General features: G+C 34.4%; 1 protein-coding gene across 1 annotated transcript in view; it reads left to right on the top strand.

Annotated features, from left to right (window-relative positions):
* Nucleotides 1-25,959, top strand: part of LOC148947869 (uncharacterized) — a 74,165-nt gene that overhangs the window by 27,256 nt on the left and 20,950 nt on the right. Inside the window, exons 5-6 of the mRNA XM_089095517.1 lie at nt 15,240-15,386; nt 18,148-18,690. Of these exons, the coding sequence (XP_088951643.1) occupies nt 15,240-15,386; nt 18,148-18,690 (690 nt within the window). The remainder of the gene's footprint in view (nt 1-15,239; nt 15,387-18,147; nt 18,691-25,959) is intronic.

Here is a 25,959-nt window from a genome sequence, read left to right as displayed (position 1 = left end):
CCTTTCATTGGCGGGAGCAGTGGGAGGTGGGAGCCTAATGTTTTTTTTGGACTCACAAAATGGTTTATGTCTTTTTTATTTCCAGATTATTCTGAATGAAAATTCGGATTTTATCTTTTTAATATATGAAAAATTCAAAGGAATGAATACAGTCGCTAGAGAAGGTTAAACACAATTATGTTGATTGATTCATTTAAATTCAGTATATAGACAGCTGATTATTGTGAGATTCTTTGTCTAAAAATTATAATGTTGAATGCAAATGCAAAAAATTTGAGCCCTTTCAAAATTCTCCCATTTGAGGTTTTTGATACAACATCCCTGTTAAAGCAAAATTATCGTTTATTTTTTTGGTGTTTTAAAAAAAACTAAACTTGTGGGGTTTTCAACCCCCAGAGCCCTTATGGCAAGGGCTATAAGTTACACTAGTTGCCTTTTATTAACATATACGGTTTTCAAAGAAGGAATGGTCATATAAACTTCGGAGGGGCTCATGTGATTGGAAATTAGAAGTTCTATTGCACTATCTAAGACTCAAAAGTGATTGGAGGGCAACTAGCCCTTCCTCATCACGTCGTCTTTTGTCCAAATGTATCTGATACAAATTTTGATATAACCATTTGTTCAAATTAGTCCATAAATTATATAACAACGCCTTCGGGGTTGACAAAACCCCCTAGAGTCTAGGAGCAAGGGTTTTAAATCACCACCACTACTAGCTCTAAAACTACTGCTTCTGTAACCAGTACTATCAAGGCTGAAGATAATGAAGTGAACGGGGGTCGCTTATACCCCCCCCCCCGGCGAATACCCCCCCCCGGCGATTACCCCCCCCCCCCCCCGGGAAATACCCCCCGTGGAAAATAAGGCTTTCCAAATTTGAGAATTTTATTTGAGTTTTATTTTTTTAGCTTCGGTAGGGGGATGGAATTTTGGTATTTGTGTATTATCCGCCAGTCACTCAAGTTTACGCTGTGTAAAATTCGAGAACACGCCGTTTTTTTGTTAGTTTCTTCGTTACTTTAGAAATAAATTTGTGCTATAGATTTGCACATTAGGGGGGTAAGCATAACGGGTCTGCATGCAAAACAAAATGTGTTTGGTACAATTATTCTGCATATTTGATAGATAGACAAATAAGCGTATTTTAAAGCCAAATATACGGCCATGAACTCAGTAAAATAACATAAATGAATATAGTGGATGGGGAGGGGGGGTTTAACCCCCCAAAAATGCCCTCCCCCCCAAAAAATACCCCCTCACCTCCTTTGAAAAGTAGCACCCGTGGGAAAGACCCCCTCCGTGGAAAATACCCTCGTGGAAAATACCCTCCCCCCCTGTGGAAAATAATGTTTCTAAATTTGAAACTTTTATTTGAGTTTTTTTATAGTTTCGTTGAAAAGTGCTAAGGAACGGGAAAAAGAGGAATTTGCACACCAGAAGTGTCTTAAAAACTTAGAAAAAAAGACAAATCCATTTCTGTTGAAAAGACTTCCAAATGAACTTCTGCAATTTTTGGCAGTAGTGGGTGCCGAATTAAAAAAAATTGAAGAAGAAAAAAAAATTAGGCGAACAATGATCGATATTAAGCAGAAACACATGGCAACAAAAAGTTTAAGAAGATGTTGCTATCCTTTGAAAAGATAGTTGCTTTTGGGAACCAACAAATTTTAGACTCTTTAAGTTTTTACGGACGAAAGCGCCGTCAAATTCTTCGAATTTGTTTTTTTGGTTTCACTAGTGTTGAGTTAATACAAAAACCCATTAGCCAATGAGTGAAATCCAACAATAACTGGAGTTATAGAGAAGAGCCAGTCTAAGCTCAAAACGAGCGCAGTGTAAATGGAGTGTGGCTGACATACTCCGTGCATCATTCGATCAAGATAATTGCATGAACTTTAATTAAAAAAAAACGTGTATTGTCAGTTTGATATACATATTCTGATATCTATTCCTTATAATCTTAATACTTCTTTATTTGTTGAAGTCATAAAAGTGAAACAATTTGAAACGTATTTTTTTGGTGATGTTAGATATGACTTTTATGAAAAGAAAATAATAATCAAAGTAAGTATTAATTTCAGATATGAGCATTCTGGACCCAAAGTTCTTATTTTTATATTATTTCCAAATGGGTTTCCACCAGTTAACAATATTGTACTTTTATTAATATCTAACTCCACTCTGGCTAAGCACGCTGAATCTATTTATCTGTAAACTCAAAGCTATAAAAGAGCTGACGCATTTGTAGTAGTCTAAATGTAAGTGTTTGGGGATATGATGGGCGTGGAGGAGGGGGGGGGGTGTTGTTGCCCTCCAGTCACTTTCGACTATTTGAAACGGCACTAGACCTTTCAATTTCCAATCCAATGAGCGTGTTAGTTTTACGACTTATTTTTCGTCGACCCAATGGTCCTAGAATTTTGGAAGTCTGATGATTTGAACGGAAATTAAAAGCTCTACTGCCCTTTTTAAGTGAACAAAAAGATTGGATGGTTACTACTCTCCCTCCCACGCCCCTTTTCCTTAACGTCGTCTGACAAGAATTTTAATAACGTCATCAGATTGAGCGTATCAAAGAACCCTACTGAAGTCGTTTCAAGCTCATATCATCAAAAATGTGGAATTTTGTAATTTTTACGAGAAGATAAATCACGGATGCGTGTTTATTTGTTGTTTTTTTTCCCCAGGGGTCATCGTATCGACCCAATAGGCCTAGAACGTCGGGATAGGGCTCATTTTCATGGAAATGAAAAGTTCTTGTGCCATTTTCAAGCGACCAAAAAACTTAGGGGGCAACTAGGCCCTCTCCCACGACACTTTTTCCCAAATCGCCCAATCAATATTTTGAGATAGCTTTTTTCTTCAGCACAATTGAAAGGCCCGATAACTTTATCTCGGTAGATAAAATGACCCCTACAGCACCTTGGAAAAGGTTTTTAAATTATAAAAATCGCCATGTGTTTTGTGTGGTATTGGGAAGTATATATACATTTTTTAGGTGGGGAGCGGAGGACGAATTTTCTGAGATGAAATTTTAAGAAGAAATTTTACGCTGGGTGAATTTGCAAGAAGGCATATACGAAATTTCTTTTTATGTCTTGCTTTCTCTTTGCCGATTTAATTTTACGCGTGGGGATGTTAATGGTAAATTTCCAAATTAAGTTTTCGCCAGAATTGATTTGGCTGGAGAATAATATTATGGGGAGGGGAATTTTTCTACAGACGTGAAAGCAGTTATCTTGCCGTTATTTAAAAAACGATGAGAAATAAAAAAAACAAGTTTTTTCAATTGAAAGTAAGGGATAAAATTAAAACGTAAAACAAACAGAAATTATTACGCATATGAGGGGGGTTGCCCCCTCTACAACATCTCACTCTTTGCGCTAAAGTTTAAATTTTGTCCCAATTCTTTAAAAACGATCCCCAAACCCAAGGATCGTTTAATTAGAACAATAAGCAACTTTTTTAAACTTCCAAAAACTTGTAGCTTGAATAGCAAGGTGTTTAGGAGGGGCGCAACCGCCCTCACATGTGTAATATTTTTTTTCATTTTAAGTTTTAATGTTGCTCCTTACTTTCAGTTGAAAAATTTTTTTTTATTTTCTTTATTTCATGAAGATTAGAGGCAAAAAATTTTCTAAAGGCAATAGATGTCGATTAAAGTAAAAGTATTTAAAAATGAAAAAAGTAAGTAGTTACAAAAGATAAAAAAAACAAGAACCTACTTACTCAAACTAAAGTGCAAACTCCCAGCATTAAGTTTTATTGAGCAATGGGGGAGTGTTGGATGGATATTTTTTAACAATATCGACAGTTATGAACTTGGTTATCAAATACCAAAAAAGTTAATGCCTTTAGACTGAGTGTTTATAAAAAGTAACACATTATCAAAGTAACTTGTTCAATGCAGAACATAAAAATTAAGATTAAGAAAATCACATAAAATTATGTAATTCAATACCTTCCATATGCTTTTGAATGCCAAAACCCAGTTTATTCAACAACTTTATACTTCATAACTGTAAAAAATTAAATTTTTTTCAAAGTGACAATTAAATAAAAACAGTCACTCCTGGAAAAAAATTGATAATAAAACACAAAAAACGTATCCGTTCAGGGGGAAAATACTGAAATATAGCATTCCATCCAGGGAAACATTTCTGATTATTGTGGCTTCATAGATCAGCTTATGGGTACTCTTGCAATGCAATCAAAAGTTGACGGCATATTTGTACCGAAATCGCCCCTTATTAAGTTGTTTTCCTTGTGTTTTCTATAATTATGCAAATTTTCTTGTGTTCTAATAACTACACTAATTACTAATAAGCAAATACATATTTAAAATCACCATAAAAAAGCTGATTCTTTGATTAAATAATATCAAAAGTGTTAGGCTCTTATACTTTCGTTATTGACAAGGATCAGTATTTACTTACCATTCATTACTAAGAAGAATTTTTTGGTTGTTTTTTTTTTTTTTGCTCCAACGAAATCATATAAAAATTTTTTTGTGGAAAACTTGTTAGGGTCACTCAGTCACAAATTGAAACTTATATTTTTCCTTATTATGGGTCAAAATCTATTGGCAGGGAACCAATAATGGGGCGACTAATATTTTTTCCATGGTTTTTCTCTGTTCTGCTTTTTCTCCTTTGGTTTCCTTATAATAACTATGTAGTTCCAATTTTCCCTGTTGGGGTCATGACCCCCCCCTCTGTCCCCCTTGCTGGTGCCCATGGCCTCGTTAAGCCAAAAATGAGTAGAAATAGATTCAAACAATCCTTCCAAGCGTAAAACTACCACAAATCACTATGAATAAATTAATTGAACCCAAAACGAACAGAAATAACAATAAATAACCTATTCAAACTCAAAATAGCAACAGTTAGCATGAGTAGGGCTGACAACCCCCACATATCCTCAAGACCAGAAAGTAATTTGCGCTTTACTGAAAACAAAATACATTTTAGATGTTTTCACTTTTTTGACTTTAACAAATAAAGAAGTATTAAGACTATAAGGAATAGATATCAGAATACGTATATCAAACTGACAATACACGGTTTTTTTTTTTTTTTTTTATTTTTAATTTTTTTTTTTTTTCTTTATTAGTAAAGTGCAAATCATGTTCTGGTCTGAAGAAGACATGGGTGTTGTCAGCCATACGTATTATAATTGTTGCTCGATTTTAGTTTGTCTAGGGAATCTATTATAATTTCAGTTAGTTTTGGGTTTCATTTATTTGTTAATGGTGATTTGTGGTAGCTTTACACATGGAAGATAAGAAAAACAAAATTTTAGAACCTGGCAATGATTTCGTGAGCAAAAACTCAGACAATCTAGAATGTGTTGGTTCCCAAAACCAACTATCCTTTCAAAGGATAGCCAAACCTTCTTAAACTTTTTGGTGCCATGTGTTTTAGCTTAATATTGATGATTGTTTGCCCAAATTTTTTTTTTCTTCTTCAATTTTTTTTTAAATTTGGCACCCACTACTGCAAAAAAATTGAAGAAAATCATATGGAAGTCTTTTCAACACAAATGGATTTTTTTTTTCTAAGTTTTTCAGACACTTCTGTTGTGTAAATTCCTCTTTTTCCCGTTCCTTAGCCCTTTTCAACGAAATAAAATAAAACTCAAATAAAAGTTTCAAATTTAGCAACCTTACTTTCCAAATAGGGAGAGGGTATTTTTCAAGGAGGGGGTATTTTCCACGGGGTTTACTTTCCGTGGTGGGGGGGGGGTTCCGAGGGGTTTCAACACCCCCCTCTCATTCACTATATTCATTTGTGTTATTTTACTGTGTTCATGGCCGTATATTTGGCTTTAAAATACACTTATTTGTATATCTATCTAATATGCAGAATAATTGTAGCCAACACATTTTGCATGCAGACCCGCTCTGCTTACCCCCCCCCCCTAATGTGCAAATCTATAGCGCAAATTTATTTATAAAGTAGCGAAGAAACTAACAAAAAAAAAACGGTGTGTTCTCGAATTTTACACAGCGTAAACTTGAGTGAGGGGCGCATAATACACAAGTACCAAAATTCCTTCCTACGGAAATTAAAAAAATGAAACTCAAATAAAACTCTCAAATTTGGAAAGCCTTATTTTCCACGGGGGGTATTTTTTTTTTGGGGGGGGGGGTATTTTCCGCGGAGGGTACTTTACGGGTGGTATTTTCCGGGGGGGGATATTTGCCTGGAACCGAAATGAACATCTGAGGAAATGTTGAGAGGGATGTTCAACTGACCACAAGGCAACATGTACCTGCTACTACTGTTATTATTGCTGCTGCTACTACTGTTACTATTACAACTAATGCAACGCTATTACTGCTAATACTGCTCCTCCTACCATCACTATTACTATGATACTACTGCTGTTGAGGCTACGCGTATGAAGGTGAAAATTTGACAGCATATTGAAGGGGAATTTGAACTAAACCAAAACACATTATGTGCATGCAGGTTGTCAAAGGGTGGATTTTAAGAATGGATTTGGGTATTAAGTTGTAACTGTCAGAGAATGCTGTAACTCAAAGAGGAAGGTCAATTGATCAAAAGGTAATATAGTCATGCTGCTCCTAACATATACCACTGCTACTACTACTGCTACTCAACTGCTCTAACTTCTACTTCAATTGCAACTACTTGTAAGGTTAAGAGTATTAAGGTGAAAAGGGGATCAAAAGGGAACATCAGCAATGTTGTCTATGTTTAGTAAGGTTTTTATGTAAAACGTGGTTGTACAAACTTTAGAGAAGACGTATTTGATTGGAGATTGAAATTTCTAGTTCACTTTTTAGAGTCAAAAGTGATTCGAGGGTACCAAGTCCCCCCCCCCCCCCTGATACCCTCATTTCCCCAAACACTTCTGATCGAAATTTTGAGATAAGTATTTGTTCAAAATATTCGAAAGGTGATATAATGATACCTCAATCATTAAAAATCTAATTTATGCCAACTGGAATGATAATTTCGGAAAATATCAATTTAAAAATTAAAAAGTGAAACTTCGCCAAAGCTTCACATCTGTAGGCAAGTAAAATCTTATTGCAATTGTGTCTTTGGGGATGTCATCCCCCCTCACGGCCCTCAGGGTAATTCGTCCATTGTTTACACATAGTATATGATATTGTGAAAGGTGAGCATGTTTGACCTCTACTTTTCATAAAGACGAAGGGCATTCAGGTAAGCCTTTCAGACAATATTGAGGGGAAAGTTGAATTAAATCAAAACACATTATGTGCGTACGGGTTTTCAAAAGGGTTTCACTCAGGAATGACTGAGTGTATTAATTTGGAACTTTCAGGAAATAATTAGCGGGACGATTCATTGACCAACAAGGCAATATTTGCACGCTACTACTGCCACAACTATTCCTATTTCTACTGCTACCACTAATCCCAGTAAAACTACTGCTTCTGTAGTGAGTACTACCAAGACTGAGGATATTGAAATGAACATATGAGGAAACCTTGAGGGGAAAGCTGAACTAAATCAAAACATACTATGTGCACACAAATTGCTGATGCAGGTGTATCAGCAATATTTTGGAAGGCTTACATATCAAGATGTAACTTCTGGCTCATCGTGATGGAGATATTCAACTGACTTAAAGGCAATATGTACCCACTACTAATACCATTAATAGTACTGCTACTACTGTCACTGCTACTACTAATGCAACACTATTACTGCTACTACTGCTCCTACTACTGCCACTGCTACCACTATGCTAGTACTATTGAGACCACATGTATGAAAGCGAAAATTCGACTGAATGTTGAGGGGGAAGTTTAATTAAATCAAAGCACACTTAGTGCATACAGATTGTCAAAAGGGCTTTTCTTACGGATGGATTTGGGTATTAAGTTGGAACTTTCAGAGAATGCTTAAAGGGGAAAATAAATTTACCAAAAGGCAATATGTGCACGCTACTACGGTTGCTGCTAATACTACTACTGCTACTTCTATTGCAATCTTTTGTAAAGCTAAGAACATTAAGATAAAAATTTCAGGAAGTATATGAAAATACAGGTTATCAAAAGTATACATCGGCAATGTCCATAGCAACAGCTATTTGTATTAAGTTGAAACTTCCAGAATTTATTTTTTATGCTACTACTACTACTACTGCTACTAAAACTAAGGTTACTATTTAAATTCTACTGCTACTACTACTACCACTTTTAATGCTGGTACTAATACTGCTACTAAAGTTAAGGGTATTAAGGCAAAGAAATTTGGTAATATTGAAGTTGTACTGAACTAAATCGAATAACATTATGCCCATACAGGTTGTCAAAAGAGTGCATCAGCAATGTATCAGGGAATATTATGGCAAATGTTGAACTAAATCAAAAACAGACTATGGTTATGTAGACCGTCAAAAGGGTGACACAGCTATATCTCAAAAACGGTTTACATTATTAAGTTAGACCGTTTAGGGTAAGTTGTGGCAGATTTTGAACTAGCCAGAAGGCACTATATGTACTTTTAATACTACTACTACGATTATTGTAACTATTGACGCAAAAGGTACTAAGGTGAAACTTTTAGGGAGAGCTTCAATTAAACGAAAAACGATATATGCAGCTTTTCAAAAGGGCATGTGTGCAGCTTTTCAAAAGCGGATATAAGTAATATCATAGGCAGCGCCGCTCTATCATAGATAGCAATTTCATTGAAATTTTTAAAGGAGCTAACTCGAATGAAATATAAAGGCTCTAGTGCCTTTTTTAAGAGTCAAAAGTGATTGGAGGGCAAGCAGCCCTCATTCCAAGCCCACTAATTTTCAAAACACGTATTATCGAAATTTTGAGATAGTCTTTTTGTTCAGCATAGTTAAATGGTCCAGTAACTATTTCTCTAGGGATATTGGCTATGTCAACCCCTCCCAGTTATACAATTTGTCCATTATGCATTAAAACTAAATGTTGCTTTAAAACTAAATCAAAAGGCACATTATATATGCTGGTTGCCAATAAGATCCCAGCAATATTCCAAGAACGACTAAGGGTATTAAGTTGGAACTTTTGTGCTACTACTATTACTGCATCTTCTCTTGCAATTTAACTTAATTAAAAGAGTGTAAGACTATCCAGGTTGTCAAAGAGCATAGATGGAATTTTGTGGGAATAGTCTTAAGTTTATTTTTCAGGTCAAAATGAGGAAACTAAATTAAACAATGTTATTTGTGTCCGGATTTTCAAAAGAGTGTATGTTGTTAAAAAATTTTGAAAAATCTTCTCCTACATACAAGTAGCAATACAAATTATGGATTCTTATAGTAAAAGACTGAAAAGATATAAAATGTTATTTTCTTTTTCCCTGGAAAAGACTGAATCAATAAAAAAACGAACATAGATTAAATCGAAAATTTTTCCCATAAAATAAGTTTGTCAAAGAAAAGTGAATAGCTCAATTAAATAAAATGAGCAGAAATAAAGTCAAATAATCTTCCAACCGTAAAACTACCACAAATCACCATAAAAAAATAAAGAGAATTCAAAACGAACAGAAATTACAATTAATAACTGAGTCCGAGCAGAAATTAACATGACTAGGGCTGACAATCCCCATGCCTTCTCAAGACCAGAACGTAATTTGCACTTAACTAAAAAAAAGTTGAATGTGTATTGACAGTTTAATATACATATAAGTCTTAATAATTTCTTAAAATCTTAATAATTTCTAATTTATTAAAGTTAAAAAAAAAAATGAAAATAGACAGCTGTATGTTGCGAGGTTCCTTGTCTAAAAATTGCAATGTTAATGAAAAATGCAAAAAAAATCAAAAAAAAAAAAGTCAAAAAAAAATCGAGCCCTTTCAAAAACTCCTCCATTTCAGGATTTTGATGCAATATCCCTGTTTATGCAAGTAGACTTTTTCTGTGCCAAAATTATTATTTTTTTTTTTAGTCTGATTTTTCTTATGCTATTAAGAATCAAATATATTAAAAACTAAATAAAAGAAGTATTTTTTATCCTTACTTAACCTACTTAGCATTTGAACAAACTTACATCCATCCTACATTTTCGCATGCTGACCTTAAACTTTTTCACATGCTGACAATAGTGTTTGTAATGCAGGTACCATTAAATTACAGTTTGAAATCATTGCAAGATTAAGGCATGATAGAGAATGCTGTAACTCAAAGAGGAAGGTCAATTGATCAAAAGGTAATATAGTCATGCTGCTCCTAACATATACCACTGCTACTACTACTGCTACTCAACCGCTCTAACTTCTACTTCAATTGCAACTACTTGTAAGGTTAAGAGTATTAAGGTGAAAAGGGGGTCAAAAGGGGACATCAGCAATGTTGTCTATGTTTATGTAAAGTTTTTATGTAAAACGTGGTCGTACAAACTTTAGAGAAGGCGTATTTGATTTAATTAAAAATCAAATACGAATTAAATTTGATTTAATTAAAAATAAATTAAAAATCTAATTTATGCCAACCGGAATTATAATTTCAGAAAATATCAATTTAAAAATTAAAAAGTGAAACTTCGCCAAAGCTTCACATCTGTAGGCAAGTAAAATCTTATTGCAATTGTGTCTTTGGGGATGTCATTTCCCTCACGGCCCTCAGGGTAATTCGTCCATTGTTTACACATAGTATATGATATTGTGAAAGGTGAGCATGTTTGACCTCTACTTTTCATAAAGACGAAGGGCATTCAGGTAAGCCTTTCAGACAATATTGAGGGGAAAGTTGAATTGAATCAAAACACATTATGTGCGTACGGGTTTTCAAAAGGGTGTCACTCAGGAATGACTGAGTGTATTAATTTGGAACTTTCAGGAAATAATTAGCGGGACGATCCATTGACCAACAAGGCAATATTTGCACGCTACTACTGCCACAACTATTCCTAATTCTACTGCTACCACTAATCCCAGTAAAACTACCGCTTCTGTAGTGTGTACTACCAAGACTGAGGATATTGAAATGAACATCTGAAGAAACGTTGAGGAGAAAGCTGAACTAAATCAAAACATATTATGTGCACACTAATTGCTGATGCAAATGTATCAGCAATATTTTCGGAACGGCTTACGGTATCAAGATGGAACTTCTGGCGCATCGTGATGGAGACATTCAACTGACTTAAAGGCAATATGTACCCACTACCAATACCATTAATAGTACTGCTACTACTGTCACTGCTACTACTAATGCAACACTATTACTGCTACTACAGCCACTGCTACCATTATGCTAGTACTATTGAGACCACATGTATGAAAGCGAAAATTCGACTGAATGTTGAGGGGGAAGTTTAATTAAATCAAAGCACACTTAGTGCATACAGATTGTCAAAAGGCCGTATCTTAAGAATGGATTTGGGTATTAAGTTGGAACTTTCAGAGAATGCTTAAAGGGGAAAACAAATTTACCAAAAGGCAATACGTGCACGCTACTACAGTTGCTGCTAATACTACTACTGCTACTTCTATTGCAATCTCTTGTAAAGCTAAGAACATTAAGATAAAAATTTCAGGAAGTATATGAAAATACAGGTTATCAAAAGTATACATCGGCAATGTCCATAGCAACAGCTATTTGTATTAAGTTGAAACTTCCAGAATTTATTTTTTATGCTACTACTACTACCACTTTTAATGCTGGTACTACTACTGCTACTAAAGCTAAGGGTATTAAGGCAAAGAAATTTGGTAATATTGAAGTTGTACTGAACTAAATCGAATAACATTATGCCCATACAGGTTGTCAAAAGAGTGCATCATTAATGTATCAGGGAATATTATGGCAAATGTTGAACTAAATCAAAAACAGACTATGGTTATGTAGACCGTCAAAAGGGTGACACAGCTATATCTCAAAAACGGTTTACATTATTAAGTTAGACCGTTTAGGGTAAGTTGTGGCAGATTTTGAACTAGCCAGAAGGCACTATGTGTACTTTTAATACTACTACTACGATTATTGTAACTATTGACGCAAAAGGTACTAAGGTGAAACTTTTAGGGAGAGCTTCAATTAAACGAAAAACGATATATGCAGCTTTTCAAAAGGGCATGTGTGCAGCTTTTCAAAAGCGGATATAAGTAATATCATAGGCAGCGCCGCTCTATCATAGATAGCAATTTCATTGAAATTTTTAAAGGAGCTAACTCGAATGAAATATAAAGGCTCTAGTGCCTTTTTTAAGAGTCAAAAGTGATTGGAGGGCAAGCAGCCCTCATTCCAAGCCCACTAATTTTCAAAACACGTCTTATCGAAATTTTGAGATAGTCTTTTTGTTCAGTATAATTGAATGGTCCAGTAACTATGCATCTAGGGATATTGGCTATGTCAACCTTTCCCAGTTATACAATTTGTCCATTATGCATTAAAACTAAATGGTGTTTTAAAACTAAATCAAAAGGCACTTTATATATGCTGGTTGCCAATAAGATCCCAGCAATATTCCAAGAACGACTAAGGGTATTAAGTTGGAACTTTTGTGCTACTACTATTACTGCATCTTCTCTTGCAATTTAACTTAATTAAAAGAGTGTAAGACTATCCAGGTTGTCAAAGAGCATAGATGGAATTTTGTGGGAATAGTCTTAAGTTTATTTTTCAGGTCAAAATGAGGAAACTAAATTAAACAATGTTATTTGTGTCCGGATTCTCAAAAGAGTGTATGTTGTTAAAAAATTTTGAAAAATCTTCTCCTACATACAAGTAGCAATACAAATTATGGATTCTTATAGTAAAAAACTGAAAAGATATAAAATGTTATTTTCTTTTTCCCTAGAAAAGACTGAATCAATAAAAAAACGAACATAGATTAAATCGAAAATTTTTCCCATAAAATAAGTTTGTCAAAGAAAAGTGAATAGCTCAATTAAATAAAATGAGCAGAAATAAAGTGAAATAATCTTCCAACCGTAAAACTACCACAAATCACCATAAAAAAATAAAGAGAATTCAAAACGAACAGAAATTACAATTAATAACTGAGTCCGAGCAGAAATTAACATGACTAAGGCTGACAATCCCCATGCCTTCTCAAGACCAGAACGTAATTTGCCCTAACTAAAAAAAAGTTGAATGTGTATTGACAGTTTAATATACATATAAGTCTTAATAATTTCTTAAAGTCTTAATAATTTCTAATTTATTAAAGTTTAAAAAAAAAAAAAAAAAATGAGAATAGACAGCTGTATGTAGCGAGGTTCCTTGTCTAAAAATTGCAATGTTAGTGAAAAAGGCAAAAAAATCGAGCCCTTTCAAAAACTCCTCCATTTCAGGATTTTGATACAATATCCCTGTTTATGCAAGTAGACTTTTTCTGTGCCAAAATTATTATTTTTTTTTTTTTTTAGTCTGATTTTTCTTATACTATTAAGAATCAAATAGATTCAAAACTAAAGAAGAGACGTATTTTTTATCCTTACTTAACCTACTTAGCATTTGAACAAACTTACATCCATCCTACATTTTCGCATGCTGACCTTAAACTTTTTCGCATGCTGACAATAGTGTTCGTAATGCAGGTACCATTAAAATACAGTTTGAAATCATTGCAAGAAATCTGTTGTTAGAAAAAGGAGGAAAAACAATTTTGTATGTAATTTGTTGTCTAGAGTCTATTTTAGACTTAGAGAGAATGAGCTGGGGAGGGCAGGAGAGGTCTCACGTAGTTTGTAGGCTTTTCTCTTTTCTTTTCTTTTATCTTGACATACCATCAAATTTTGTAACAGTTATTTCTATTCTACTGATTAATTTTCAATACCACTGTATTCTTCAAAATTTTGAAATTTAGAATAAAAGCCCAAACAATATGTACGAGGCAATTTTCAAGCCAAGACTTCTCCTTTCAGAGAATGAACATAGGGATCATTGCATAGTTTACTGCACGTTTTATCATGCTCTGTAGTGCTTTTTGTGTCATTCAATCACTTTATCTTTCAGAAACCGCAGATTTTTTGCAAATTAAGAATGACGAGCCCATGAAAGTTTCAAATTTTTCACATTTATCCTGTGGTTTGGACACTCCTAAGAGCAGCTCTAGCAACTCTTCTCATGCTCTGGTTGACTCTTTCACATTAAATGAGGAAGGTATGCTCTCAAACAGAAAGAATGTAAAAATCTTTCCATTCTTTTGTTTATTTTGCATTAGCCTAAATTTTTTATCATATAAAGCATAAACTGGTATTTTGACACACTTGGTCTCAGTCTTTATGAATCTTGACGCGATTTAATTTTTGGAATATGTGAAGAATGTAGAGAAAATGCTCGAAGTCTCTAGATCCTCCCAGAAGGCTAAACTAAAGAATTATTGTGAAATTCGTAAAATCAACCCTGGGCTCAAATTTTTCAATAGAGTCTATTCTATACTAAGAGAAAATAAACTTGGGGGGGAAAATTTGCTCAGTGGAAAATTTGTCGGCAGATTTTGTCAGAAAATACTCTACGTTGAAAATGACTGGTATTTCTAAGATAAAACTCATCCAAATATAATTAAAAAAATAATTTTTTCATTTTTCCCAACTAGTATCTAGCAGATTGTCAGTAGATTTCACAACTAATGCTTGAAGCTGACATATTTTGCCAACAGATTTGGACAAGGAATGCTTCGAGCCAAAAAATTGCTGGTAGTTTTAAGCTAAAAATTCTTCCAAAATTTTCATTGCCAGTAGAGGTCAACCTGGTATTCCCGCCACCCATTCTAGATTTGGCTTAATCACGAGTGAATAAATTGAACATTAACTAATACATTAAAACAAATCTCTCCGAGATAAAGTAGTTCTCAACAATCTCCTCCACAAACTCTTTTTTTCGGTCAAACAGGATTTTCAGAGTGTAAAACCTAATCAAAAATATGCAAATCAAATATTTTCCAGGACTTATAGAGAAATAACAAATGCATAAGTTGTTACAACAATTTTGTATAATTTCAGTATAAGTAAAGTAGGTAAACAAAAACCTGTCAAAACACGAGCATGTAATGTCTTAAAATTAAAATTTCACGTAACAAAGTTGAAACTTTGCTTGCCAGCAATTTAATTTTTTTGAATACTTTTATTTTCTTTAAAATTTTGAAATTTAAACATAAGCCTAAGCGAGGTGAAAGAGGCAATTTTCAAGCCAAAGCTTCTCCCTTGAGAGAATGCAACAAAGGGTTCCTTACACAGTCTACTGCACGTTTTGTTTCGGCATGTGTTCTCTTGTGCTTCTTGTGTCATTCAGTCACTTTATGTTTCAGAAATCGCAGATCCTTTGCTAATTAAGAATGATGACCACATGAAAGTTTCAAATTTTTCTCGTTCATCCCATGGCTTTGACACTCCTAAGAGCAGTTCTTTCAACTCATCTCAGGCTCTGGTTGACTCTTTCACATTAAAGGAAGAAGGTATGCATTCATATAGAAAGAATACAAAAGCCTTTCCATCATCATGTTTATTTTACTTTAGGCTAATTTTTTTTATCAAATAAAGCATAAACTGGCATTTTGACACACTTGGTCTCAGTATTTTGAAACAGGACATGATTCTTTTTTTCATGAAACTTTAATTTTTGTAATGTGTGAATGATATAGAGAAAATTCTTCGAGTCTCTAGATGCTTCCAGAAGGGTTAACAGAATAATGTTAATTAATAAACAAAAAATTAGTAAATTAACTAACCTACTTAAGGAATTATTGCAAAAATCGCAATAAAATACAAAATAATAAAATTCTGGTTGCAAATTATTCACTAGATTCTGTTCTAGTCTAAGATAAAAAGAGCAGATGGGTTTTTACATATTTATGCAGGACTTTTGTATTTCTCTTCTCCTGAATCTTTTTTCAAAGCTCAAACTTTCAGACATTATTGAGATACGAAACATTAAAAAAAAAATTGAAAATTATCAGGAATGTTTAAACTTTTGGAGGAGAGGGATAATTTAAAATTTCGTCTGAAAAACGTGTTTGTAAGGCTTCCTAATAGCTTTTCTAACGGTATGTATTTTCCCCAGAGCTCATTACCCCTGATGGTACACCCTCTTTTCTCTTTCTAAATACTTCAGACCCTCTTCTGTCCGAAAAAGTCCAAAAAAAGAAGAAGAAAAAAATATCAGCAATGTTTTGACATTTGGAGGTAAAAGTATTTTTTAAAATTTTAAAAATGCGTTTTTATTTACCCTTGCCTGTCATTGTCTTTAAGTCTGTCGGGGATCCAGGGAGGGGGGCAGGGCGCCGCGCCCTCCCCCCTAACAAAGTCTAAAGTAGTGTAACTTACTTAATTAACGCAAGTTTGCGTTAATTAAACTTGCTCCTAGCGCAGGTTTATCGGATCAACCTATTTTGCCTCCCCCCTTAAAAAAATCCTGGATATACCACTGCTTTAAGTTAACACTGATTTACTGTAGTTCAATGCCTCTTCCAATGAATTAATGCATTATATTCTTCTTAGCCTTTTACATAGAAGAGAAAACTATTCAAACTTTGGAGATGACTTGTTTAATGTAAATTGAAAACTAATTCTTGAATCTGATCCGAATTGAGTATGCAGATCAAGTGCAGACTAACTTTGTAACATAAGAGATGTTATCTGATTTTTGCTAAAAATAGCAAGTGGTGACTATGTACAGAAATTTGTACATAGTCGCGTGGAATATATACAAAAATTATATGTATATAGGAATATGTACAAAAATTATATATACATAGGAATATGTACAAAATTATATGTACATAGGAATATGTAAAAAAAAATTGTACATATTCCTAACAAAGCCCTTGTAGTCCTTATTCCTTGCCGATTTTTTAAAATAAAAGATAGCCAGATAACATTTCGTTTAAATTAGAAACATGCAATATAAAACCTTCCCCCACTGCCAACTTTTAAGGAAAAAGAAAAGCAGGTCTTTCTTTCACTAACTGGTTTGGAAACTATAAGACAGGTGCTTTAGGCTGGTGAGACTGACGGTTTTCAGCGATGTGCACCCATTTTTTTCCTTTTTCAAGAAAATGCTCAGTTCTGCTCGAAACTTCATTGGGAAATGCTTAAAACCAAAAAAATGAAATTTTTTCAGAGGGTTACACGACTCCCAAACACTGCCAAGCTTTTGCTGGCTCTTAATTTTTAATTGATGATATCCAGTATCTCATATGCATCTTCTAAAGTTGTTGAATTCTTGAACGCGGAAAAATTAAGCAGAATTGTTAATTATATAAAACATGGCCTCAGGTGGGAGGGGGCTTAATGAAATTTTTAAATTTACCATCTGTCTCAAACCTTTTACATTGATGGGCCTTTGTTTTTGCTAATATTTTCATTAGTTTTTATTTATTAATAATTTTTTTAGTCCTAATTATTTTGTGTACTTCTTTTTCGGTTTTTAGTTCAATTGAAATCATCCGCTTAAATGTATATGGGGCTAAGTCAAGTGGAGTCCATCATTGATTCATAACCTTGGAGGTTGTAAAGGATTTTTAGAAGATCACAAAGTAGCGTTGTAAACTATGAATGCCCCCGACAAAAACAATTGTGTGGTCGAAATAGTCAACCGAAAGCGATGTCAGTATTGCCGACTGAAAAAATGTTTGGCATTGGTAATGTAAACAGGTGTTAAGTTTGTCTTTTTTCAAGCCTCTTTCATTCCAATCAAGTCATTGAACAGTAAGGGGGGTAGTAGAATGTCAGTCACAAAACAAGTTTTGTTTCGTAATCTTTCTCCTCTCCCACTTCTTATAGGATAAATAAAATGACGTCTTTTGCTATAAATAGCTTTTAAAACCCTGCACTAGGTTTTGTGAAGGTTAAATAGTATTATATAGCCAACACGAGTACACAGTAGCAAAGCCTTCGGACATAACTATAAAAAACAGTTTCGTATAATCTCTTGTGATAGTATGAGAAACCCCCCCCCTCAAAAATTAAACAAAATTTTAAGTTTTCAAAATTTGAGAATTATCAGGTCAGTTTGACCAGGGGGGGGACAGGGGTGTAATAAACAAGTCAGAAAGCTCGGAAGTTAAAATAGTTCTTAAGTTATAGTTTACTGCACCTATTCATAACAGTGTTCCTTTTATATTCTAACTTTCTCACCTTGAATCTGACTGCTTGGTATATTAATATTGACTATCGGGTGATAATTCAACTACCTTACATTTTCCTCTGATCTTTTAGTCTCTTTCCGTAACGGTCGTTCTCAGAAGGAGCGTAGTGAACTTGTTAAGGATTTTTCAAGTACTGGAGAAACTACTTGGTTGACCAGTGGGTCCAACAATTCTAAACTAGATGAAAAAATTTATTTAAAAACAACTGTTGAGATGCAAAAGCTAACAAAACGCACTATTGAAGAAAACTGCGGTGGTAAATGGCGGTGTATTGCTTGTGGAAAGATTGAAAATTCTTTTTATTTCCTACAACTTCATAAGTCTACAAACTGTCAAACAGGGTCGTCATTTAACTGTGAAATTTGTCGTAAAGAAATAAATAACTACTCAGATTTTGCCGTTCATTATATAGAACATGAAACTGATGAAAAAAAGAAATGCCCCATTTGTTTATGTCCGAACGTAAATGATATGAAGGAACATGTCATTGTGGAGAATCATCTTTCTGAGGATATTACTGGATTTAAGTTTACTGATAATGAGTTCAAGAGAAGTAATGAAAAGGCAAAACAAGACGTTTTTTTCAATTCCACCATTGATGGATACTGTCAAGGTATTTATTTGTTATTTTTGTAATGTTCACTGTGATTCCAAGTCAACACAAGTTTTAGAATATCTTACACTTGCTTTAATATGCTAATATATTAATATATTATATATTATATTATATATTATATACTATATAATATATGCTAATATATTACATAATATGTATATTATAATATAATATATGCTAATATATATTCACTGAGAATTGGTACGGCACATATTGAAAGTATAATTGAGCCTCGCCATGATAATGAAAGCTTAATTACTTCAGTATGTCATTTTGATCTTCAAAGGTTGAGTATGAGCGGGGGGGGAGAGTTGTGGCGATTGGGGGTGGTGAGAGATGTGGAGATAGTTGGGCGGGTTTGAGGAGGTGTTAGTGGTCCTGGATAGAGGTGGCGATAGTCGTTGGGGATAGAGTAGTAGTGAGTTGTTGGGGCGAGAGGAGGAGATAGTTGGCGGGAATAGTGGAGGAGATTGTTGGCGGGGATAGAGGAGTAGATAGTTGGTGGGGATAGAGGAGGAGAGAGTTGGCGAAGATAGAGGTGGAGATAGTTGGCCGGGATAGCGGAGTAGAGAGATGTCGGGTATAGAGGAGGAGATAGTTGGCCGGTATAGAGGGGGAGATAGCTGGTGGGGATAGAGGAGGAGAGAGTTGGCGGGGATAGAGGGGGAGATAGTTGGCGGGGATAGTGGGGGATTTTATTGGCGGGTATTGTGGTGGAGATAGTTGGTGGTGTTAGAGTAGTAGCGAGCTGGTGGGGATAGAGGAGGAGATAGTTGGCGGGGATAGAGGAGGAGATAATTGGCGGGGATAGAGGAGGAGATAGTTGGCGGTGATAGCGGAGGAGATAGGTGGGGGGCATAGAGGAAGAGACAGTTGGCGGGGATGGAGGAGGAGAATTGAGTTATCCTAATTTACAGAATAAATTCTGTTTGTTTTATGTTTCAATATTGCTCCTTAGTTTCAGCTGAAAATTTTTTTTGGTTTTCAAAATTTAATATTACTAAGAATAATTTTTACCAGAAATCTGGTTCAAGTTTGCGTGGCAAAAGTACACAAATGAAAAAGTGCTGAAGGTTCTAGAACAAGAACGTACCGAATATTTAGTTTTTCAAAAATTGATTTTAAAACCGGGCAACAACAAAAGTATGCCACCAGGTATGTGCGCTGTTTTGTGACATTTATTTATGTATATCTTATAAATAAAAATATTCTACTCTACTCTAACTCAAAGGAGCACCCAAATACACCCATCCAACAGAGGATACGTAAGTAGGAGGGCTGTGGCCCGGACCCTCTTCCGAAATTCTGAATTTTAACTAAAACACAGGGGCCGTTGAATTTGAATAAGTGGCTTTTTTAAAGCACAAAAAAAAAATAGTGTAACGAGCAAGAAATGGAGAATGGTACAGCCCCTCTCATTTTTGGAATAATTTTTGTTTGTTGAAGTTTTAATCTTGCTCCTTCCGTAACAAAGACAAAAATAAACCTAAAAATGAAGAACGGGACTACGGTCCGTAGACGGAAAAAATAAACTAAAACGATGGATATTTCGCCTGTATAAACCAATGCGTATGCAGTGCTAAATATAGAAGAAAGTAAATAAAAAAACTAAAGATAATGTCTAAAATAATCTATACAATCAAATAAAATCCAAAACTAAAAACAATAAAAAAAGAAATAAACTAATATCTGTATTTTTACAATTAGTACTACTGTGGTTCAACACCAAAGAGTATTTCTCTATATATAGTAATGGTCTATAAACAATTACTTGTGACTTCAGTGAACACACAGAAGCAACTGGATACAAAAATAAAGAAAATGAATATTAAATTGATTATTTTGTTGTTAAATGATATTTTTTTCGCAGTTAACGCTGAAATTCTTCTGTTCTTGTGTTAAGATCTTATTAGCATTATTAACAATATTATCATTTTTAAAAATTTTGGATTAAATTGAGTCAATATTTAAATTATCCGTTAGCAAAAATATGTCTTTTCGTTTCAATGGCTTCTCTAACCCATTTTTTTATGCCTCTGTCGTTAGAAATGGCTATCGCCTCCTCAATTTCTACACAATGATCAGGGTGGAAGAAAGTGTGTTCTGCCAAATCAGAAACGAAAGTATCAATTTTAGAGCCTTATTGATTGAATTATGATGCTAATAAACCGTTTCACAAGCTGTTGGTGGGTTCGGCCAATGTAAAATTTTCCACAAGAATAAGGAATGCTATAGACACCACTCCCTAAATTCCCACGATTCCGATTCTTCCAAGAATTCAGAAAGTTACTGAATGGTCTAATTGATTCAAGGCAAGCATCAATGTTATATTTACGTAAATTTTGTTTTTTTTTGACCTATACCAGGTACTTATGTTAAAGAGATATAAGTATTAGTCATTTTCGAGTCGGAAGACTTTGGAAATTTGTTTATTTTTTTATTATGTTTACTCTGTCTGTTTTCTATTATTTCATTTACGAATTTAATTGTAACAGCCAAACTGTTTATTTTGTAACAACCTAACTGTTACAAAATAAGATGTCTTTTAAATGAACCAAAATATTGACTAGGACAGCTTCTAAAAGCCTGTAAGTAAAGTAAATATGACGGCACTAGACCCTCAAGGTCCAAACCGGCACTGCTGGTCTCCGTTTCGTGGCCCTTCAGCCAGGAATTGCAATGGGGAGTTGAGGTCCAGCCAGCCTGTGCTTTCCCTAACCCTTCCTGTTTACCTTCCCCAGATATCTCCAGGTACCCATTCACAGCTGTGTGGACTCTGGCTGAGCTTACAGAGTCAAACCATCGACCCCCCCCCCAAACCAATTACTGGCTGTTTTTTTCCCTTGTTCTGGCCGCAGTCCGGTTTGTTTTTTATATTCATTTTGATATTTTCCTCTCTCCCTGTGCGTAGTCATGGCCGGCCAGTTCGGTTTTAGATCTTTTATGTTTCTTACTTTCAGTTAAAAAAATGATGTTTTTTACTTAAATTTCTGATCCTTTCCATAAATCTAGTCTAAAAATTACCTCCCTCTCCGTCCCTCTTTCGCGAAAAATTTACCATACCTGCAAATTCCCCTTGGATACTTCTCCCCACGTATATGCATATATGACTGAACAGCTAAAGACAATGAAAGCAAAAATCGTATATGATTTCCGGATTTTGTCACTGATAAAGGGCAGTAGAACTTTATACTTTTGTTCGATTGAGCTACCTCTTGATCTTCTAGAGCCATTAGCTCGATAAGATCACCCCTGGGGAGAAAATACAAAAAAGCACGGATCATTGGTCATTCTTCTAGGAAAAAAATATGCAAAATTCTACATTTTTGAGACGGAAGCTTGAAGCTTCCGTCTCAAAAACCGTCGGAAGCTTCTTCAATATGCTGAATATGATGGTGTTATTTTCATTGAGATCTTCCGACTTTTGGGAGTAGTCCCACATTTTTTCGAAAATCAGACACATTTTCTCATGCTCTTAGCTTCTGACGGGTAACATTAAACTTAATAAATTTTATATATTCCGAATCACCATAAAAAGCTTATATTTATTGTTATTAAAATTGTTTTTTTTTTAAGTTTTGTTTACGATTGGGTGAAGTTGTTCCTTACTGACAGTTCGTTACAACGAACTGTTTGGCCAATAAAGTGACGACAAAATAGCAAAATAGGATATAGATTAGTCTTAATAATATGTTTTTTTAGACAAGTCAATTAAGTAACAACTTGAATTGTTTATTCTTCAGTGAATGATAAGCATGTAAATGCTTAGTTTAGATTTTATCTATTCAGTGATGTATATATTTCTTTTCAATTCCTACTTGATAACAAAATATTAGAGTTTCATTCTTACATTTCTCACAAATTCAAAAACTTGTCAGACCTGAAACATATCTTTTATAAGCTGCATAAATACACATATTAATCTCTTCTAGGTATTTTTATGGTTTTTCCTATGGTATCAAGATTAATTTTATCCATAATGTTATTCCTTTTCAATTCCTTAGCTACAAAGAACCGGAAACTGCTTCCCCAATGTTACTCCAACTACTCCAACTCCAAACTCCAACTACCCAATGACATATTTTTGTAAGAACCGTGAAGCATACTGTTTTTCTTTTCAAGTATCTTGTGACTTTGACATTTATACAGCTAGAAAAAAAAAACCCACAAAAACTACTGGGCGAAGCATTCTGACGGTTCCTAGCAATTGTTTAGGTTTGGCTAAGCAGAGGATGGTTCAGAGTTAAATTTTGTGTTATTCACTTTTTTTTGTCACTTTTTCTTTCCGGTTTACTGCCAAGTAATGGTGGTGTTTGTCTTTTGCTACAGTGATCAGGAATGTCGTGCTTTCTAGAACTGCATGATAGTATATTCTTCTTTGCTCATTTTCTGCTGATTGTTCACACATTCCTTATTGTCAAACTTGTTGCTGGCTAACTACTAAAACCTGTTTTTTTTTTATGAAAAATTGAGTTCCTGAGTTTTCCTAATTTTTGAAAACATATATAGCTGTTTAAGTTTCCAGTGAACCAGTTTATTGAATCAGGTTTCATTTGTGTTGTCCTTGGCACTTCAAATTTTGATTTCTATTTGGTTAGTAAGAAATTTTTTATGTCTGTTTGTACTGTATTTGGAAATGCAAATGTTTGTAAAATAGTTTAGTAAAGCTATTTTAAAAACACAATGGTTTGAGTTAATCAACTTTTTATCTTTTCCGTCTTACTGAACCTCACTCTTGACTCTTGCTGATGATTCTCAAGAAAAACCGTCCTTTTCTAAGTATAGTAAAACAAATCAAGTATTGAAATTTGCTGTCTTCTATTCTAACAAGAATTTAAAATTAACAGCAAAATCGAGAAAACATTCAGAAAGGGAAGCATCTCGTTTCTGAGATTTTGCTCCCTGTTGGTAACCTGCCTACACGCTTTTTTTCATAGAAAATTCACATAGTGAATTTTCTTAGTTCAACTTTCCTCTCAAATTGTCCCGAAAGTTTAAACCTAATACTTTGTTTTGAGTTATTACTGATACGCCCTTTTGTTAGCCTGTATACAAATAGTGCGTTTCAATTTAATTCAACATCCTCAGCATTTCTTGAAAATTTCTCTGTAGTAGCCTTAGCCGTAATAGTAGTATTAGTTGTGGCATTAGAAGCAATAGTAGCTTTAGTATGCGTATAGTACCTTTGGTTAGCTCAACATCCCTCTTAACATACACTGAAAGTTTCATCTTTATCCTTAAAACTGTTTCTAAGAGATATATGTTATGTCTTTTGAATAACCTGCATCGACATAATTTATTTCGATTTATTTCAACATCCCCCTCAAAATCCCCTGGAAGTTTCACCATAATACTGTAGTAATCGTAATCGTGGCAATAGTATTAGTAACAGTTGTAGTTGTAGTACCAGTTTTAGTAGTAATATGCACATAGTGCCTTTTGGTTAGTTCAATATCCCCTGCAACATGACCTGAAAGTTTCCACTTGATACTTTAAGCCTTTCCTAAGATATTACTTATTTATCTCTTTGACAACTTCTATCTGTAGTGTGTTAGTTGAAACTTCCCCTAAACATTTTCTGAAAGTTTCAGTTAATACCATTAGCCTCACTCACATCAGTAATCGTCGTAGCAGTAGTACACAAAGGTGCCCCTTTGTTAGTTGAATATGCGCCTCAAAACACCCTGAAAGTTCCAAGTTAATGCTTTAAGCTGTTACTGAGGTATTGCTTGTACGGTCTTTTGACAATCTACAGGCTCGTAGTGTCTTAACTCCCTTCATAACCCACGATGAAAGTTGCAACTTGATGTCCTAAACAGCTCCTGGAATATTGCTGATACGTCATTTTGACAATGTGCATGAACATTTAGTTCAGCATCCTCTCAATACTCCCTGAAATTTTCACACTAACACCCTTAGTTTTAGGAATAGTAGTAGTAGTAGTAGTGGTAGCATACAAATATTACCTGTTTCTTAGTTCAACATCCCACACAACAACCCCTGTAAATTTCAGCTTCATACCCAAACTGCGCTTAAGATATTCCTGACACGCCCTTTTTGACAAGCTGCATTCAAACAGTGGTCTTATTTAGTCTAACTTCCCCCTCCGTATTTCCTTAAATTTTTATCTTCACACCATTAGCCTTAGGGGTATTAGTCACGAAAGGAGTAGTAGAAGTATTAGTGGTAGTAGTATTACTAGTAGTAGTATTGCCAACCTGCATGCACATAGTGTGCTTTAATTAATTTAACTTCTCCCTTGACATTTCCTGAAATTTTCACCTTATTACCGTTAGCCATAGTAGTATTCCCAATAGAAGTAGTTGTTCTAGCAATAGTATTAGTAGTATAGTAGTTGTAGTAGTAGTAGTAGCAGTGTTTAACCTTAGTGGTTTTTGGAGAAAGCTTGTGCCACTTTTTGGATCCTCCTTGTCTTATTTGTATTTTCGAGTCCAAAGATCTCTTGTAGCCTGCGCCTTTTTCAATTTGAAGTTTTTGTTTATTAAACATTAGTGTTAAAATTGCTGTGTCCATAACCTAAGAAGAAAACTGGGTTGCAGAAAAACGCCAGAGGAGACAGATTCTTTCGGAAATTTTTAGGATTGTCAATTTAACTGATTCCTAAAAGATGCTTTCCCCTTGTTCTGTGTACTTTCTTTGAAATAATTTAGAATTTCTTTTGGAGGGGAGGGGGCACTTTTCCTCTAGTTGGCTACCCACTAAATAATATAACTTTTATCAAAGCCTAAAAATCTGACAGATTAACTCAATAAAATTTTATAAGCAATTTAATATTGTACTACTTTTGGAATATATGGCTCTAAAACATTCCCAAAAATGCTGCCGTCTTCAAAAAATAGTGGTATACCCTACTTTCCCTCATTAAAAAAGTCCACTATCTTTAGGGAGTTTATCAACGGATTAAGTTAGTCAAAAGATGCTCTATCCTAGTCTAAAATTCCAAGAGTTTTTCACCAAAATGGACCTGCTCAAAAGAAGGAGGAGTAATTATATCATCATTATGCACAAGTTTTCAAAAAATGATGGAATTTTCAATTTGATCACAATTAGCTCTAGCACACCAACTCGAGGGTGACTGAGAATTCTTAAAGGATCATTTTAGTATATAGATAAGAAGGAATTTCTTCCACAATAGATTCGTTCTAAGTGAAGAGTGATATGACTTCCTTGTACTATTCTTTATTTTCACCGTACCCTTTCGTATAGAATGGGCTGTCGTAGAAACTTGAGGAAGATCTTTTGATC

The sequence above is a fragment of the Artemia sp. Qi Xiang Cuo genome, chromosome 10 (assembly GCF_049724085.1).
Source record: "Artemia sp. Qi Xiang Cuo chromosome 10, ASM4972408v1, whole genome shotgun sequence".
Taxonomy (NCBI): Eukaryota; Metazoa; Arthropoda; class Branchiopoda; order Anostraca; family Artemiidae; genus Artemia; species Artemia sp. Qi Xiang Cuo.
This window is presented reverse-complemented; position numbering and strand designations above follow the sequence as displayed.